The following is a 19,975-nucleotide window of genomic DNA, read 5'->3' as shown; positions in this document are numbered from 1 at the left end:
CTCATCTTACAATTTTCTTGTGCCAAAATCTGAAGAAGACAGTTTTATATTTTTAAAGTTAATTTCCATTCTTATCTTACCAGCTGTCTCCTTGAATCAGGAGCATGGAGAATTCACAATGTCCTTGAAGCAATGAAAAAGTTGAAATTTGGGTAATCTCCATGTGTCTTATAGCTAAATGGCTTCTTCTATAAGAAAGTAGATGAAGAGGGTGCCCTCTTCCTGAGCAGTTGGGATCTATGGTTGATAGAGGTAGGAATCATGGGATGGTGTTAAAAGCAGGTTAAACTGTATTTTGACCAAGTTGGCCAGGCTGGCCATTATAGAAGTAAGATCTACAACAGAGAGCTGACCTACTTTATTTTACTAAAGGGAAAAATTATCAATCAATTTTTGCTACAGTTTGGACAAGTATGATCAAAAGCTCACATGTTAAAGGCTTGGTCACCTGCCCACAACCCTATTGGCAGTTTTAGGACCTCTAGAAAGATAGGTGTAGTGGGAGAGCTTGACTCACTCAGGGTGTGCCTAGAAAGGAAACTGTAGAATGTTGGTTTCTTGCTCTCTTGATTTCCCAAGTGTCATGAACTAACTGCCTCCGACACACATGCCCACCATGAATTGCTACCTCACTACAGGTACCAAAGAAACAAGGCCAAGTGTCCACACAGTGGGACTGCCAAGACTCTGAGCCAAAACAAACCTTTTCTGCAATCAGTTGATTTTCTTGAGTATTTTTTTTGTTATGAAAGAAAGCTAAATACCAGGAATATAGAAGTGTGCTATGTTTGTCTACATTCAAAATTCTTCATGGCTGGAGCAAATGACCGGTGGTCAAGAAGAAAGCTTGTGTTTTCTTTCGGTTTTCAAGCAAACAGGCTAAAACTTTCTGAATGAAATCAGAGTTTCCTTGCTCAGCCTCCTGGCCTCCTATGCAGGCTCTTTCTCATCTCCCTTGGCTTCTAAGGCTTATCAGCCACTCAGGGTCCAGAACAGTCTCCTTTCTCTACACTCACTCTATTTGTGAGTCCATGAGGTCCTATTTTCATTGTAACAGTTCCCAGGTAGTTGTACCATCTGACATGTCTTCACATAATATGAATTGTCCAACTAACCACACAGTTGGATATCTAAACATGCTTTTCAACTTAAGTTATAAATGGTAATACTTCATTTTTTTTCTTAAACATGTTTTTTCCTTTACCTTGGTAAATTGTATCAGTTCTGACTATTTATTTAGATCAAATATCTCAGCATCATTTGGACTTCTTTGACTCTTATGTCTATTTCATCAGCAAATCCCATTGGATGTCTTTAAAACATATGCAAAATCACCTCAGCATGTCCTCCATTGGGCTTGAGGCCTACCTCAGCTCTAGGCTGGAAGATGTCTCCTTCTTTGTGACATCTCAAGCTCTTCTACCTTCCTATGTGACATCTCAGCTATCTAATCTTCAACGCAGAAGCCAGAGACATACTCACAAAGATGGACCGGTTGACCTGAGGAGTACTACAAGTCACTCTGCTGCTTTCTTGACCTTGTCTTTTCCCCTTTTGTTCATTGTTTATTCCTGGCATCACAAAGAAGGCTCATTGTGTCCTAGATGCTAGAAGTATGAGTGAATGATGCATTCCTTATTCACCAGGAAATGACAAACTGAAAATGTAATTCTTAGATACAAAATTTATTAAAAGTAAAAAAACAAAAGAATTATTTATATACAGAAAATTTGTTTCCATATCATCTAACCTTTCTTTGTGCAACTGGCTCTCGACTTGGGTTCTAAAAGCTTTGTAACTTGCCAGTGGCAAGAGCCAGTCATTAAAGGTCTATTCTTGATATTAATTACTCTTTCAAGAGCCATCTGGACAACACCTGGACTTTGCTTTCAGGCAGTTTATCTTCTAAGTATTCCCTCACATCAGTCTTCATTTGGATGTCTCCATGACTTTCAAGTAGTTAATAGTATGCATCCTATCAACAGTATCACATTATGTCAGATTACTGTGCTCACTGTGTGAGCTTAAACAAAGGACTTGGCTTCTCTGTTCCTCAGCAGCTTCTTATGAAAGTAGATATAATTTATTATTAAATCAATTAATGTATGTAAAGTACAACAGTACTTTGTATGTTTCACAAGTTTAATAGATATAATTGTTGATGTTGATCTCAATTCTAGATGACTTCTATATGTATAAAATGTAGTTAATAAAATAGATTTGTTTGTGATTGAAACTTAGTTGCTACCAACTTTAAATAATTATTATTTTATTTAATTATTATTCTATTAATTTGTTTTATTATCTAATTATTTTTATGCAAGTCCCATGCCAATTACAGAAAAAGATATTCATGGAGAGGGAGAATCAAAATATACTAGTGAAAAAATAATCAACAAACCATAAAGGCAGACAGCAAGAGAGAAAAAAATCATAAGGCATAAGTCTATAGCAGACAATTTAGATTTATGGAAATGCATTTCCTGAGTTTGAAGGGATTCAGACACCCACATCAATGTTAGAAAAAGCACATCAGTGGTGGTCATTCATAGCTTAGACCTAAGAAGCTTTAGCTCAAATCTGCTAGCAAACACCAAATATCAAAGGAAAGTATTATTTTTTAAAAAGATAAGTATTATTATTCCATAAGGTTTTCAGTCCCCAACTATAAATATGCATGCACCCAATATAAAACACATAAAAATATTAAGCAAATGTTGGCAGAACCAAAAGGAGAATATGATGCTCACCATATACTATGTCCAACAGATAGGACACTCAATTCGTGAAACATCTTTGCTACTCACAGACAGGCAACAGGAGATTGCAAATGGCTGAGATTAGTGGCAGAAGTATTGTTTGGGGCTCAGGAAAACTGCATATGAAGAATGGACTCTAACCTATATATATGCCATGTAGCACTGCGGTTTAAGAGTGATGAGGAGAAGCCTGCCTGAGTCTTTGCCATTGATAAATGAGAAGCAACAGGCTCAAACAGATGACATTCCAAGAAGGGTAGGAAAAGACTGGAAGATTCTCTGGCCAATACTTCCTGATGTTGACTCCTAGAACATTCTACAGTCATTGTTGAGAACTTTAAGCAAGGAAATAAATTTAGGTTGGTCCAACTGCCACAGAGATAGAAACAACTGTAATATTAGAAAGGCTCGATATCTCACTTTTACAATGGATGCACCAAGACAGAACATCAATAAAGAGACTGTGGGCTTGATCATTTCAGCCTGAACATACCTAAACAACATATGATTGATTTCCTCAGAATCACCTAGGAGACACACCTCTGGGCATATGTATGGAGATGCTTTCACGGAGATTTAACTGAGGTGGGAAGATGCATCCTCAATATGAACAGCAGCTTTGGTCAAGCTACTGTGCCTGCTTGTTCAAACATAAAGAAAAACTAGAGGGTTTCAGCATTCACTCCTCAGTGCTTCCTGACTGTATATGATGTGACCAGCTGCCTCGACTCCCAGGACCACAGCCATAGCCATGCTACATTGGACCCTCAAACTGTGAGCCAACGTAAATCCTTCATTCCTGGAGCTGCTTTTATCAAAGTAACCATAAAAATTACTAAGACTCTCAGTATATGGTGGCTAAGCACAGAGGCACTAAAACTGGGGAGACAGAGTTGCAAGTTGCAGGCTTGTGACCTTCAGAGAGGTAACCATAGGGGAGTTTTGTGCCCAGACATTTTCCCATCTTTTCTGTTTAAAGCTACATCAAATCATTCTTATAGTATTATTTAAATAAATAAAATACAGTATATTGTTCTTAAAATTTTATCTCACTTAGAAAACTCTTACAAGTAATGAATAAATTACTGCATGCAAATTATTTAATACAGTACCTAGTATACTACTATATGCACAAAGACCCACCTAGTGTGGTAAATATTATTTTTAGAAAAAGACTAAGCCTAGGGGATGTAGCTTTCCTGGATTAACTATGAAGCATAACCATTACCTGTGCAGTTTCCCCCAGATACTCCACAGAGAGAGCTATTGGTTCCAGGTGTTCTGGTTGTGTTCCCATCTGCCACCACGCAATGAACAGCTGCAAGACCTTCAAATCAGAAACAGAACCATAAAGTAAATTTGAAGATTCACTTAATACAAAGTATCCTCTAGATGTCATTACCCACTATGGAAAACAGCAAGCCCATGATTTCCATTGTACCCTATCCTCTCCCAGTCAAGAGGGGGACCAGGGAGCAGCAGGTCTTAATGTGTTCACCTCAGTGTGAAGATAGACTTTTCAAATCAGTACCACTTCCAGTAACTACACATCTTTAGGGAGGAGACTTGGCCACAGCCCACGTGGAGGCTCGTCACAAAAACAGAGAATAGAGGGATGGGAGCCCTGTCACCAGATAAACACATGGATGAAGCTGCAAAGAGAATAAGTCTTGAGTGCCCAATGGCAAAGGAACTACTTCATTCCCCACAGCCACATGCTCTGATGTTTCTCAGAGGCTGATTTCCAAGTGTACTTCCATTGGTGAAGTGGTCAAATAAATATTCAATCCATGAGGATTTTTTTTATTATTGTATTAAACCCAGGTTCCATACATACTAGACAAGCCTCTGCCATCAACACATACCCCAGTAATGATTATTTAAGAATTTTAGGTCCCTCAATTTAATAATCTCTAAGAGGGACCTTATATTTTCATGGGAAAAAGAAATATGTTGTTGGAATGGCTGAGAAAACAGTAAGTTATACTTGTGTTCATCTTGATTCAAGAATGAGAATTCCTATATGAGACCACCAAGGAAATTAGCACTGACTACATATTAGATTCTACTAGAGAATTTCTGCAAACATTTCAAAATACAATAATTACTTTGTGCTTTATATAAGTATTTGTGTATCATAAATATATTTAAATAGTCATTAATTAAAGAAGGTACTTAAAATTCATTTTATTATCATAATCACTATTATCTTGTGATATTGACAATCAAACTCATGTTCTTTGGATTGCCAGGCAAGTGCTATACCATTGAGCTACACCTGTCTTGAGTCTTATTTTAAAATAGCATTATGGGAATGAGGTACAAGATGAGGAAATAAAGGCAAAGATGAAGTAAAACTCATCACATGTTAATAGCTCTTGAAACTGAATGCTAAATGGTTCAAGGTTTATTATGCCAGTCTTTTCTAATTTGGACATGTTAAAAAGGGAGGAGAATATGAAAGGGTAGAAGAGATAAAAAGACAAAGAGAAAGATGGCTTGGAAACTGGTTATTCCTTAGGTCAAGACCTTGTTGAAAGTGTTGAGTATGTGAAGTATGTGTTAAGGATACAGACCACTAAATATGTCCTGGCAAATAATCAGTACTCAGCAAATTGCCTCATTGTTATGCAACTGACAGAAATAACAGGCATTCCTATTGGTAGTTGAAAATTATACATCTGGCCAACAGTTGCTAGGCAACTTGTTCTCTAAATTCCATTTAATTCAACAAACAATCATGAGCCTTTGGAAACACCTAAGTGGATAGGCTATACTTGACCCTCAGGAAATTCTGGAGCTGCAAGGAAGATAAGGAGCTAAGCAATCAACTATAACAAAATGATAGAAGTCTGCCAGGAAACAATGACAGGGAAATGATAATGTCAAGACTTTCCAAAAAACAGTCTTTATAACGTCAGGTTTGCCAGTTTTCAAATTGGAAAACATCATTTTAAAGAAATACAAAGTACCAAATGCTGGAGAAGTTGAACAAAAATGGAAACTCAAATCAATGATGACAGGCAAACATACTCCTGTTTTCTTGAGGATAATTTAACATAAAATATAAAAACAAAAGAAACATGCAATTCTTCATGCCCAGTACTTATATAACTAGCAAGTCCCTCTATGGAAATAATGCAGGATATACACAGAGTAAGTTACCTACAAAGGTCTCTGTGTGACTAAAGTTATAAAATGTTAAAAGTTACTTAAGAGGTCATTCAGTGGGCATGAGCAGTTGTTATGCAGTCATTAGAAACTGAGTTCAGATCAGTGGAATTGTATTAAAACCCAGCCTGCCAGCCCTACTCCAGGTTCAGTCAGGGAAAAGAATATTGATAGAGTCAGATTCCCAACATCATCTTCTGCCTTTTATGAGGTTGTACACGCGTTCCCGCGTGCGCACGCACACGCGTGCGCACACACATACATAAACATACACCATACACACCCATAGTACACACTTGCCTTATTATATAGCAACAGGATTAATTCAATACATTTGACTACCTTTGTGCAATGAAATGCTTATCAACCACAAAAATGGTGTTAAGACATTGATAGTACATTTAAGTGTATTTTCAGATAAGCAAACAGACTATGGGCTGAGTGTGGTTGGTTTTGGGGTATGTGTATGTGTGTACGTGTGTGTGTGTGTGTGTGTATAAATCACATTTCTTATTTATCCAAATAACCAAAAGGTAGATAAACAGAAAATTGATCCAACTAGTTGGGAAACCCTTTTCTTTAATTTTTATCTTTATTTTTAAAAATTTTTACAAGCTCATTTTGTTTGTTGCAACAGGACAAAAAAGAGTAAAAGACTTTCTTTTAAAAAGTCACAATGTGACCACGAAACTTTCGTTATTTATACTTTTTCCTTTAGCACTTGCTCATCCCTTCCCATTTAGAACAATCAGAAGCAAACAGTTACTGTGGGCTCCTCAAGCACAGAAATTATAGACCACTCATCTTTGTAATCTCAGTATCTAACACAAAATATGATACATAAAGAAGCAGTAAGTGAACAGTCTATTTTCAAAAATCCCATCAGCAAATTCTGCTGGGAAACAATAATACACTCATTTCTAAAATCCAATTCATGAGTTGGTTTTCCCCCAGAACAAAATGAGGAAGCCTTAACCCTATAGTTCATGTACTCTAATAACCAAAATTTAAGATGGGAGAGAGGGAGGTTAGTGAAAAGTAATGCAAAAACAGACTGGAGAGATGGTCCAATCAGTAAGGGGAGAGCCACACAAGCATGAGGAACTGTATTTGGATCCTCTGGGACCCACTTAAAAAGTTGGCATAGCTGTAAACTTTGGTGCTAGGGAAGGGGAAAGAGACAAGTATATCCAGAGCTTGCTGCACAGCCAATACAGCCAATTGGTGAACTCTAGATTCAGAGGAAAACTTTGTCCTGAAAACTAAGGTGGACTGAAGTAGAAGAAGATGCCCAATGTCAACTTCTGGCCTCTACATACAAGTCCACACATATATGCACACAGACAAATTTGTACATACATGGATTTGTATAAAGAAAGGAAAGAAAGAAGGAAAGCAGGGAAGGGGAGGGAGGGAGATCTGAGTCAAATAAAATCTATAGGCTGAAAGTAGAAATATTTACTTCTCAGCATCATTATAAAAGTTAAATTTTATCAGAAAATAGCTTAGAGTACTACACATTTTTTTTATCTAGCTGCCTTTATTTCTAGTTTAACCCATTCTAATTTAACCCATTATTCTCCACTTTTATCTAATGGAGGGAACACTGATTCCATTGAAACTGCACAATTATTCAAATATTCCATCAAACTACGGCCTATAGCCAGGCTCCTTCTGCTCATTCCCACTCTACATCCTGGCATCAGTTGACAAAGAGGCTACCAGCTCAGAGGGTAGAGACAGGGCCAAGAAAGGAGGCATTTTCAGATAGACCAGTACCCAGTTCAAGAAATGGGTTCTGAACAGCACACACTCTCCCTCCTACTGATATCTAACCTATCTCCAGCTAATAACTGGTGTTCATAAACCTCTCCGGGGAAAAGAGTAAGAGGCAAATTTGACCTGAACAAATTTTAATAGTTGACCCAACATAGTTCCTCTCAGAATGTATTCCCTCCATTCTTATAACAGATGATAGGACTTTTCCCCAGAAGGACCTGATGGAAATAAAGAAACAGGAGATTTTCAAGTACCACAGACCCCATGAGGTTTGCTGTGCTCATTTCAACTACTGGAGTCATCTCAGGACTTTATGATCTGTAAGAAGAGACTGAGAAATCAGTGAAGCATTCACAAAGCCAGTTACCAAATATTACAAACCACTTTACAAAGAACACTCTTATTCCATCCACTAGACAACAAATACTCATTATGCACTATGTGCTTGGTACTGATTCTGAAGGCTGAAAGATGAAGGTATTAAGGCTAACCTTAAGATCTCATATTCCAGTTCGAGGAATGCACATGTCATCAAGGTGCTGTAAAATTAAGAAAGCGAGAGACACACAAGGAGCCTGAAAGAGACTCAACTCTATCTGGTGACCAAGGACTCATAAAGAAATTTTGAGTTTTTAATGGATAATAAATGCATTGTAGAGTGTCAATTACATGCTAAAAATGTACAAGAAAAATTATAACAATGTTTTATCTGCTCCAACAGTAGTTAGTATCATGTGGTCGGATTAATGCAATTATTGACAATTACACACAAAGTTGTCATAAAATTGGAGACAATAATTACCCAATATTCACTGTCTGAGAAATGTGGTAGTGATTAGTTTGTTCCTGACACTTTTGAGTATCTGCTATCAAGGGAGTCATGCTGGCAAATGGAATGTTATCATGAAAAAAAAAAACTGGGAAGAATTCTTAGGAAAATAAGAACTTCTCTGGAAGACATCATTGTTTAAGGAAGTTCAAGTTCTAACTTAAATAAGTAAGATGTGTTCCTTTCACTGGTCACAATGTTGGCATCTGGGGCTGGATATGTCTTTGTGATGAGAGGCTATACATTGTAGAATGATTAAGTGACTTGGGACTTTACTGCTGTATGTCAATACTATGCAGTGCCCCTCTGTCTACCACACCTGAATTGTCACTGTGTAAATGTCCAGACATCAGCAAATGCTCCTAGGGCCAGGGAAACTCTGAGAAACAATGCAATCCTCTGCAACCCATTTTATGTATTTTCATCTAAAGTACAGCAATTACCACAACCCTTTAATGTGAATCAACTGCACACTGGACAGCCTTCAATGGTGTATACTGTGACTTCTTAAAGTCCTTAAGTATCACCATCTCATGGGAAGGTCCCAGACTCAATTATTAATTCACTATTATCTTTTTTCCTCAAGAAAACCTTGGATTATAGACTTTCTGCCCATCCTTAATCTAGTTCATGAAAAATCAAGAATTTTTAAGAAGCATGTATCATTAAAATTTTCAATATATTTTTTGAGGTGGAGAATGCATTGTGTTTGGGGAAAGACATAGCAGAGAGAATCAGTATGTAGAAAGCATAAAACTTCTAATCAAAAGCATCACAAATTATATTAAATTACCAAGAATTCAGAAGGTCTTTAAACATCCTGCCAACTTTGAACTCAGAAACTATCCTTTCAAAGCATCCATCAAAATCATATTTACAGTTTCAGTTTCAGTACAAGGATTTAGTAGCCAGGACAATCTCCAGCCCATCCATACATGTTCCCAGTCATTCAAAGGCATTAATTCTTCTAAACCTGCATATCTCTCTCTCTCTTTCTCTCTCTCTCTCTCTCTCTCTCTCTCTCTCTCTCTCTCTCTCTCTCTCTGTGTGTGTGTGTGTGTGCATCTCATTTTTTCTTGCCTGTTACCTTTGCAATCACCAAGATAAATGCAACCTCTCCTTTGCACAAAACATTCTGAAATATTTGCAGCTGGCTATTAAGTTGTCCTATGGAGCTTTCTCTTAACAAGCTACACATCATGGTTCCTTCAAATTATTTTGTTAGTTACATCAGAAAGTCTTGTCATCCTCCTGCATATGCAAAGTACTCCCAACACAGGCTTTAAAAAGACAGACAACGTTTTCTCTTGCTTTTGGAATCTTTTACTGAGCCCATCAAATATTCCATTCCACATGACCTATAGAATTTCTCAGGTGTACAAAAAGAAAACAATAAAAAAAACCAGAATAAAAACAAAGGTACAGTGTTAGCTATACTTGCTAAGTGACAAGAAGTTGAGTTTTTATTTCTGGAGTTAGTTTTAAAAATATCAACCTTATTCATAAATTCAAAGAAAGGGGGGAAAGAAATCCACCCCTCCTGTTGAGCCCAAGCCCATCTACATTAATGTACTTTGAGATCATCAAATTAAAAATTATAGAATGTATTAAGTTATTATCCCCATCAGTCAGCATGGGGAATGAAGTCAGTAGGAACAATACAGGCATTCAAAAGGAGGCAGCTTGACAAGGCCCATGACATAGTCCCAAAGTCACTGCTAATGCTGAGGTAAGAAATAAAGCAGCTGGATCAACTTTTTAAAAAGATCATATGTGACCATACAGTCATGTACGTTGTATTTGCCTCATCTCTGAGCTGAATTTTCCATTTATAAAGCCAAGAGCATTTTGTATTTTAGAAATATCATATTACCACAAAATGTTTATTTATCTCTATTTTAATGATTAAAGACTTCTTAGATTCCTTGCAGGCCTCTGCTTATCTACTGAATTCAATGTCTCCTATCAGACCAAATTTAAGATTTGAATCACACTCCATGTCCCATTAGAAACTGGACGACTATTTCATACTCAGTCCCCTGGGACTTCATTTATATTAAGCATTAAGCAACAGAAAAACAACAGCTTTGCAATCAGATGAATAGGGCTTGGATTCTAGACCTGAATTTTAATGGACTGATTTGTGATTGTGAATCTTACTGACCACTGAACTTCAGGGTTCTTTCTGGAAACCTAACTCCCATGTCATCTCAAAAATTCAGCATTGGGAGTGAATGAAGAGAGGGAAAGAAATTATAAACTTTAACCCTGGTAACTGCTTTTGCATATGTAGAAAGCCATATCCTCACTCTCATAAACAGTAAATGGATACTGGCAAATTTCTACATTTAGAGTGTAATTTCACTTGTATATAAATGTTTGAAATAATAACAATAAAATATCAATGCATACGTACATACATATACAAACATCATTCCCAAAATGTGTTTTGTAGTTGATGAGTCAAAACTGTGTAGAAGTATCACCATGTGTTGTTTCTTCCTGGTGTTTTTGTTTTGTTTTGGTTGGATTTTAAGATCTCTGAATTTAATAGGTCTTAGCTGATTAATAGCAGTATTGGGTATCTCTCATGTGTTGGGTCTTTGTGTTCTCGTATAGTTTTGTGAGTCAGCACACCATTTATGTGAGCTGGGATTTCTGACTCAATTGGTTGAGTCAATGCCACAAATATAGTTGATAAGGTCAGATATGAGACAGTGTAATTCAGTAACAATTGACTGAATTATAATCATTTATCTAGACTTCAAAAAGCATAGTTAATAGAGTTTTCTTTCAGTTCAAATCAGGAGCAAAATCGGAAGCATTTGAGGACTTTTCCCGCAGCATCTTTGCTGCCAAGAACAGAAACAGAATCTGGAATGTGTGAAGTAAGAGTGGTTCCCATGTCCAGAAAGAAGCCATATCTAACATGGAGTTGGAAACAATGACAGGGTAGAGCTTCTGATCAACACTGGGCTTGTACTTTACTAAGACAGATATTTTGAAGTGAAATGGGTGAAATGTAGTACTTGTGCTCCCCAAAACAAAACAAAACAAAGCAAAACAAAAACCTCCTTTTCTACCTTTTCTGTTGCTGTCTTCCATGGTATATTAACCACTGCACACATAAATACTCACCCGAGCGAGTATAATGTGATCATTTAGCTTGTTTTCCAAGCAAACCCATAAGAAGAGAAATTACTTAGCTCAGAAGAATTTTCTTAGAGCCTACAATGTCTCAATCAGTGTTCCCTAGCCGCCAGATCCTGAAACATGGATTAAGGAGTTACAATCCCAAGGCCATGAAAATGATGGAAAAGGAAATGAAAGAGTGAAGGGAGACAATTAAAATTTTTGTCTTCATTGCATCACACAGGGACATAGGAATTCTCCCCAATGGCATGTTTACCCACACACAGGCCACATAAGTAGTCCAAACAGTAACTGAATCTAAGGTATGCTTTGTGAAAATGAAAGGAAGGAGAAATGGATTGGCCCCGTCATGCTAATCACCAGTTCCCCACTGACAAATTTCCTTCTGCTGGATACTAATTTCCTCAGTTCTGATAAATAAGAGTCTAGGGCTTAAGCTATGCGGTGTGGCATTTTAATCAAGGTCCAAAGTAGGGCAACCCCGTGTGCGTGGGGAGCTGACCAAGAAGGGAATGGCCCACTGGGTTCTAGCACAGGAACCTGGGTAGCCAGACACTGTTAGGAAACAGTAAAACAGTGTGCCAAGGTACATTGGAGTTTCTAAGTTCTTTCCAGTAATTTCACCTGGGAAAATTCCACCTCAATCAAACTAAAAGGTAGGCTTTTAGATTCACAAGGCCTGAGGGGAAGCATGGAGAAAGAGAAACAATCCACAGCGTCTTCACAAATATGTCCCATTCATTCCAAATCATGAAAGTAGGTACAATTATTTCTTCCTCCACTATTAAACTTTATTTAAAATGGAAGATAGAGTATCTTGGTGCCTAATAAAGACTAAAATTCATAGTACCTATGAATCTATACCACTTTAACACAGGGTATCGGGGTTTAACAGTCACACTTCAGGAAATACCCCATCCTCAAGAGGAGACTGGGATTGGAATGTTTAAAAAAATTGACTCAATGGTTTGTTGTTGTTGTTGTTGTTGTTTTAAAGAGAGAAGGATAGGAAGTTGGGTGTTAGGATAGAGGGGCAGGAGGTGGGAAGAGTCAGGAGAGCAGAAAAATATGATCAAAATGCATTGTATGTGAAATAAATAAGGAATTGTTTTTAAAAGAAACCAAGTCACCAAAGTTAAATAATAGTAAAGAAAATACAAAAGGATTTCAGAGTGGAGACTTACCCATCCTTCAAAAAAAAAAAAAAAAGTTCTTTAAATGAGTTTGTGTAAGCCAATTTCCCTTAGCATTCATTTATTATCTTTATCAGTGAAACTGTTCATAAGGACTAAAAATATAAAGAAAGAAAAGCATGTTATATTAGGATTATCTTCCAAGTGTAAGGAATATATAAAATGAATTATACTGGGATCCCATAGAGAGACAATGTGGTAATCTGGTAAAATATTAAAGAAAAACCTCATTAAGAAGCAGAAAACTGAAATGACTCAGAGGCAATGATGTAGAAATGAGCTCTCTGTGTGTTAGAGACGATGGGCAAAGCTGTCCATCTGGAGGGGAAATGATAAAAAGAAAGTCTCATAAATCAAGGGCCCTCTTGATGTGTGTGCTGTGACTGTGAAATAATTCAATTGATTTTCCCATGTGACTTAGGAAAATAAGGCTCATTAAGAAACAGTCACACCACATATTTCCAGTTGACTCTTTGCAATGCCTGATTACCACATCCTGAAAGACAGATTTATAATTATGAAGCTGATTAGTCTAGAAAAACACTCAATACATGCATAGTAATGGTGAGTACTGTTGAGTACAAATCAATAAAGAAAGAACAAGGACTTGCCACTTAGTAGGCTTTTGTTTAAGAAAGTGGGGAGAGAGCCTTATGATTATGTGTGCAAGCTCATCTCACAATGCAGAGCCACTTGATAAACACAAAGGCACTCTCTGGCTCTCCATTACAGACTGACCACAACTTATCTAAAGTAAATAAATAAGTAAATAAATTAATTAATAAAAAAGAGCAGAGTTTTCTCCCAGTTTTCTATCACAAGGAACAAGGTGGTCCCTGGTGTAACAGTAGTTGAAATTTTCACCAGTATATTTTAGCAGACAAGTTGAGATTTCCATTTCCTTCACTAAGGTACATTTTAATTATTCAACTATCACATCTGCAGAGTCTTCAAGGTACAAACATTCTCAGGCATAGCATTGCTGCTATATTCCAAGATGAGGACCAGGAGAAGAAATTCATGGATGCCAAATTTGGGTGGGAACAGAATCAAATAATTTTCTTTTTCAACACTGGCTTCCAGTTCTGATGGATCTGCCTCTTCTGATCATCTCAGGGGAGGCCAGCCACTTCTTCATTTGGAGATCTCCTAACCTTCAAAGCATTTTTGAGGTGAACTAATATTATTCGGTATTCATAAAAATACAATACACCTATAAGTCCCTTGGTCCGCCAGACTTCTTGCCTGAAGATCATCTCTGCATACTTCCCATAAATGCTAAGAACAACCCCAATGTGCCCAGGTGTGGGAAACTCAACACATCCTAGAGCATTCACTTCCATTTTTGTTTTCAAAACTTCATATGGGAAATGAATTTTTCCTGGATTAAGGTGAGAGTTGTCTTTCTTAGACTTTGAGTTCATTAGTCTAACTTGTACTCTGAACCATATGGAGGGGACCTGTGTTGAAACTGCTTTTCAAATATGTTAAGTTGTATAATTGGATTTTGGGAGGCACTAGTACACACACACACACACACACACACACACACACACACACACACAAAGACTTATGAATATGAAAGCTCTGCCTTAGCTTAGGCTTGTTCCTAACTAGCTCTTATAACTTAAATTAAGCCATATCTTTTAATATACATTCTTTTACATAGTTCAATTAACTTACTCTGTACTGTTCACCTTGTTTTCTCTCCATCTGGCTGATGACTCTGCTTTCTCTGCTTTCTTCTCAGTGACCTTTCTCTGCTCAGAAGTCCATACCATCTCTCCTGCCTAGCTATTGGCCACTCAGTCTGTCACCACACTGATCAGAGCAATACATCTTCACACAGTACACAAATATTCTACAACGAAGTTGTTTCTGATAAACCAAGATTTACCCTTCCCAGTCAGCACCCCATTTCCTCAGTGACTTGTGTTCATGCATGTTTGGTTTCTTCAGTTATCATCAGTCTCTGGTTCCTGGGTTTTCAAGAACACTAGAGATGAGCTCACAGCTCATAGAGCCAGCAGCTCCATCCTCTTTATCCCTGGCATTCCACAGGGCTGATCCCCAAAATACTCATGTTCTTTGCTTCCTCACTTGCCCTTTCCTTTCCCTCATCCACAGCCCCCTTTCTGACTTATATGGCATATTATGATAAAATAAATATAACATAAAATTATAATCTTGCCTTTTTAAAGTATAATCTAAAGGCATAAAATTCATTCAAAATATTGTGAAAACCTCACCACCACCCATATCTATAATTATTTTCAGTTTGTGAAATTGATATTTTTTATACTTATCAAATAAAACCCCTTCTACCCACCCTGACTTTACCATTGGGAAGATCCATTCTCTTTTATTCTTTATGACTTGTGCCTCTATCTTCTTTTTGCAGTGTCATATGGTGTCACAAAACACCCATGGGCTCAATTACTGAACAATTATTTGGCAGGATATAGTGTGTGCCCAGCATACTGCTAGAGACATCATAATCAGTAGAACAATTCGTGTCTATTTCCAGCCCTATTTTCTAAGCAGGTTGTTGTTCAAAAAGGAGTTTCTTTAAAGAGAGTGTTTTAGTTAGAATTTCATATTTATTGAAATCTTGCAAGGCATTAAATATTAATGATATGTCCCTGACTTTTAGCTGCCTCTGATGTTAGCTGGTCACATTACTGTGACATGTGTACCAGAGCTATTCCAGATGGATTCCTGTTCCTGTTCACATCTTCCTGTGTCAAGGGTTTTAGTCTCCTCTGCCCTGTAACAGGACTTTCTTTTCTTTGTTGACTCATTCTTCACATCATGACGTATTAGAGAATACATTGGGTCTAAGTGACCATTTGGTTGTGTTAACTTGGATTACTTAGTTAAGGTGTTCACACCAGATTTCTATACTATACAGTCACACTCTGTTACATGTTAGAAATTCAGCAAGTTTTTGAAGTACACTGTGCAGGAGTGTGCATATTGCATAACTAAACCCTAGCATCCTTAGAGTAATAATTCATCATTTCTCAACCATCTCCATCCCTGGAAATCACAAGTCAACTTTCTGCTTCTATGAATTTGTTTTTTAGTTTTGTTTTTATTTTGTTTTGTTTGAGACTAGGTCTTACTAGTAACCCTTGTTGTCCTTAACCTGAAAGTAATCTCCCTATCCAATCTTTTTCATTGATGAACCATCATTTCTGGTTCTGGTTTTAACTGTTTTACAATACTCACAAAAGCACAGCAATCCTTCTCCTGGGTATATATGCAAAGACATTGAAATCAAGAATTCTGTGAAGTGTCTGTACCCCATGATCACTACAGCACTAGTATTAGCGAAAATATAGATACAATGCCAGTGTTCATCAACATATAAATGAGTAAAGACAATATGATACATGCATGCAATAGAATATTATTCATCCTTGAAAACAAAAGAAGTCACTTCACATGGGATGTTATACTACTCTTTGAAAACAAGTCATGAATCAGGTCTCACTGAAAGATATCAAGGAATTAAGTTCCCATCTCCTGAAGGGAGGAATGTCTACATATATATTTATAATTACTCTATAAAGGAATATTATTCTTCTCCTAGAAAGCCTTCCTAAAATGTAGACTCCTAGGATCATGGTTAAAAAAAAAAGCCTTTATTGGGTCTGGGATGAGGTATGATGATATGTACTTTGCACATTCCCTGGGGGGGGGGAACAGCCCACGTTGGGGCCCACTGCTCTAACTCCTTGTTGGCCTTCATAGTTTCAAATCTTGATCAGGCATCGAGTGTCCCAAAAGCAGATCACAGCCCTGCAGCAAAACCATCCTTTCTCATGCACTTTCTCTGTCTCAGAGTGCCAGCTTTGAGCTGTGATCCTTGTTTCTCCTTCCTCATGTATCTATGATCTGTCATTATAGATGATGAATTCCTATGCTGACATATTTACAAATTTTACTCTCTTCTCTCAGTCAAGTTTTCTATCTGTAGAGTTTTCCTTTGCCTTTGACTAGTTTCTCATCTGTTCTTCTGCACACTAAGGTCACAACCTCTGAGTCTTTCCTATGTACTCCTCCACCACTGTTATGGAAGAATTGCCTCTAGTCTCTACTCCACCAGTGGATTCTTTCAATCATTCAGCCCTTAAACTCTCCTTCTATGAGGATCATATTTAACCTGTACTGTAGAATTAAATCAGTCTATACTATTTCATTTGTGATGAACATTTTAATACAACATATTATAAACTCCTTTGAAAAGATAATTGTTTATAAGTAAATAGTTCTTATTAATTCATTGATGCATAATAGTCATAGATATTCCTTAGAATAATAGTAGGTATATTTTGTAAATATATTACTATATATTATAAATATATCACTTAGTATTATGAATGGCTACTTAAAATATCTGACATTTTTCTCTTAAAATTTATGAAAGAATATCTTTTCCATTCTTTTGATATTTACTTTACTTTTAAAGTTGTAACATTATGATAAATTTATATCTTACTCATTATAATAAGTTTTATAAATTACACCAGTGCTCTCTGTTGACCCCAAGCATTTCTCCATGTACAGACAAGCCCTATTTTGTGGTAAATGGGTACGTTGCTAATAGTGGTCATTACACTAACGTCCATGGGTAAATGAAATCTGCCAGGTCATCTCACTCACAGACCAGGTTCAAATGCTATCTTGGTAAGGGACCATATAGTGAAAATAAGTCATTTCTAGCAAATCTAAAGACAAGAGTTGAGGTAGAAAGTAAAGCATTCCTAAGATTTAGTTATCAAAGAACTCCCCCCCCACCGTGTGTGTGTGTGTGTGTGTGTGTGTGTGTGTGTATGTGTGTGTGTGTGTTTGTGTGTTATAGTATAAAGTTTACACCAAATACTTAAATACTTTGTGATATATTATGAGCAGATATTAGCCTAGAAATACTTCCTGAACTAACTCACATTCATTTGCTCAGAAAGTATTTATTGAATACTTGCTAAATAAAAACATTACTCTAGGCACTCAGATGTAAGTGTGAAGCATTCTGAAAAGATCTCTGCTGAAGCTATGAACAAAGGTGCTTTCTTTACCTCCAGAAGTGAAAAGTGTGGCAATGTCCTTTTCCTTTATTAAAAGTACAAAATCTATCACTTCACTTGGCTTAATGGATCAGTATTACTATCTATAAAATATTTTAAAAGTTATTGACAAAAGTTATTCACAGAGTTGAGAATAGTAGTACTGTTTCTGGACATTTGTTTCCCAATTATTCTGGTAAAATATTTTCCTGTATTATTCTAGTTGTCCTCAAAATGATCCTGTGTCCCTACATGATGATGATGATTATTTTTTGAGTAGGTCGGAGAATGAGATGTGGAAAAGTTAAGTAATTATCTCATTGTTATAAGAGAGTGATGGAACAACTTAATATTATGAATGGCTATCTAAGGAATCTGAATTTTTCTCCTAAAATTTATGAAATGATGTGTTTTCCATTTTTCTGATACTTAGAAATGAATTTTGACATTGCATTGCCACCCATTCTTTCAAAATGACATATCTATTCCTTTTTAATTGAGGCAATTATTTCTATAATTCTCAGGAAAGAGACAATCCCATTTTGATGAGATGATTTCAAATATCAGATTCACCTTTTAAACACATTCATCTACTACAGAATAACTTTGTATCTATATCAATGTCACACTGTACTGGGATGCTTTATACATAAAATCAGGATCAGAATTGTCAGGTGAAAGGGAAATTATGGAGGCATTTATTATTCAGAGGACTGATATGCAATTCACTTTTGCAAATTTGTATTGCACATTTTCCTTACAAAATCAGTCAAAGTAAAGTTCTTTGAGTAGTTTTATCTATTACCTCTTCTATAACTTGAAGGCCAGAAACTTGACACTAAGGCAAAAAAAGGATATTTTTTCTTTTAATTAATACATTCTGATTATAATTAAGAAGTCAGACTCAAAATTGCAACAAAAAGAAGGTATTGGCCATAATGACTTCTCCTGTAATTTCATATAAAAGACTTTGCATATCTAAAATTCACTCCTTGGATGCACAGTACGTCATCACAGTTTTACATAGTGATGAGGTCATCCATGCAATAGCCTTGGTTCCATTACTAACAGCTTTTGTAAATGAGGATACTAAGTTTGAGATTTAAGGGACCCAGGTCTCAGAGTCAAAATTCATAGCACCAGGAATTACAGTCAATGGTCTGACTGAGTCTGCCTCCCAACTCCAATGTTAGTCTAGATCAGAGTGGACTTTTTACTATTCTCAGCAATAGGCAAGTGGATCTAACCTAGAATAATATGAAATAACGTCACCCCCCAATTTCCACCAAGAACATGTGGGTGTCACACGGCTGAAAATAGACCTGGGAAGGTGTAGGAAATATCCCTTATGTTTAGGTTTATTTAAGTGTAAGATCAGACTAGAATGTCCATAGCGGTGCTAGTCACAGACCAAAGCAAACACCTATCCCAAAGACTTTTGTCAAATTAACTCTAACAACCAGGAAAGTCCAGCCCAGGATCATGGGAAGGCAGGTGACCTGGGAGGATGGAAGAGCCAGAATCTTCCGAATACCTGAGATAGCCAAAGATGACAGAAATGCATGGGGAGGAAACATACCTGAAGGTGAGGAGACAGATAATGATTTCAATGTTTTAAAAAATAATAATAATAACCCAAGAATATGTAAACCCAGTGTCAGTCTTCCTACTTTAATACAGCATGGCCTCCCTGGCTTTTAGCATGCTCTCTGTCCCTGTCTGTCACGTACCACAATGGATGCTTATCTACTGGCACTCAGGCATTCCACATTGTAAAATCCATATTCAATAAAGCCAGAAACCCAGACTCATTGCATGATCCCTGTCTCTATATTCCTCCTATATAATGGAAAGAATAATGGCATCTAGTTCTTGTATTAGGTGGATATGTTTTATAGATTAAATAAGCCACCAGTCTTCTAGACCAGTGTCCAACCAGTTCTACATTACTGGTTGATTATCACTTTTGTGCTAAAGAGCAAATGGGATAATAGGCACAGAGATAATTTTATAACTATTCCC

The 19,975-nt window shown here is 36.8% G+C and overlaps 1 protein-coding gene across 1 annotated transcript in view; it reads right to left on the bottom strand.

Annotated features, from left to right (window-relative positions):
• The window catches only part of Btc (betacellulin), a 39,318-nt gene that overhangs the window by 12,125 nt on the left and 7,218 nt on the right, over positions 1-19,975 (bottom strand). Inside the window, exon 2 of the mRNA XM_051198584.1 lies at positions 3,988-4,086. Within this exon, the coding sequence (XP_051054541.1) occupies positions 3,988-4,086 (99 nt within the window). The remainder of the gene's footprint in view (positions 1-3,987; positions 4,087-19,975) is intronic.

This window comes from Phodopus roborovskii, unplaced genomic scaffold (assembly GCF_943737965.1).
Source record: "Phodopus roborovskii unplaced genomic scaffold, PHOROB, whole genome shotgun sequence".
Classification (NCBI taxonomy): domain Eukaryota; kingdom Metazoa; phylum Chordata; class Mammalia; order Rodentia; family Cricetidae; genus Phodopus; species Phodopus roborovskii.
This window is presented reverse-complemented; position numbering and strand designations above follow the sequence as displayed.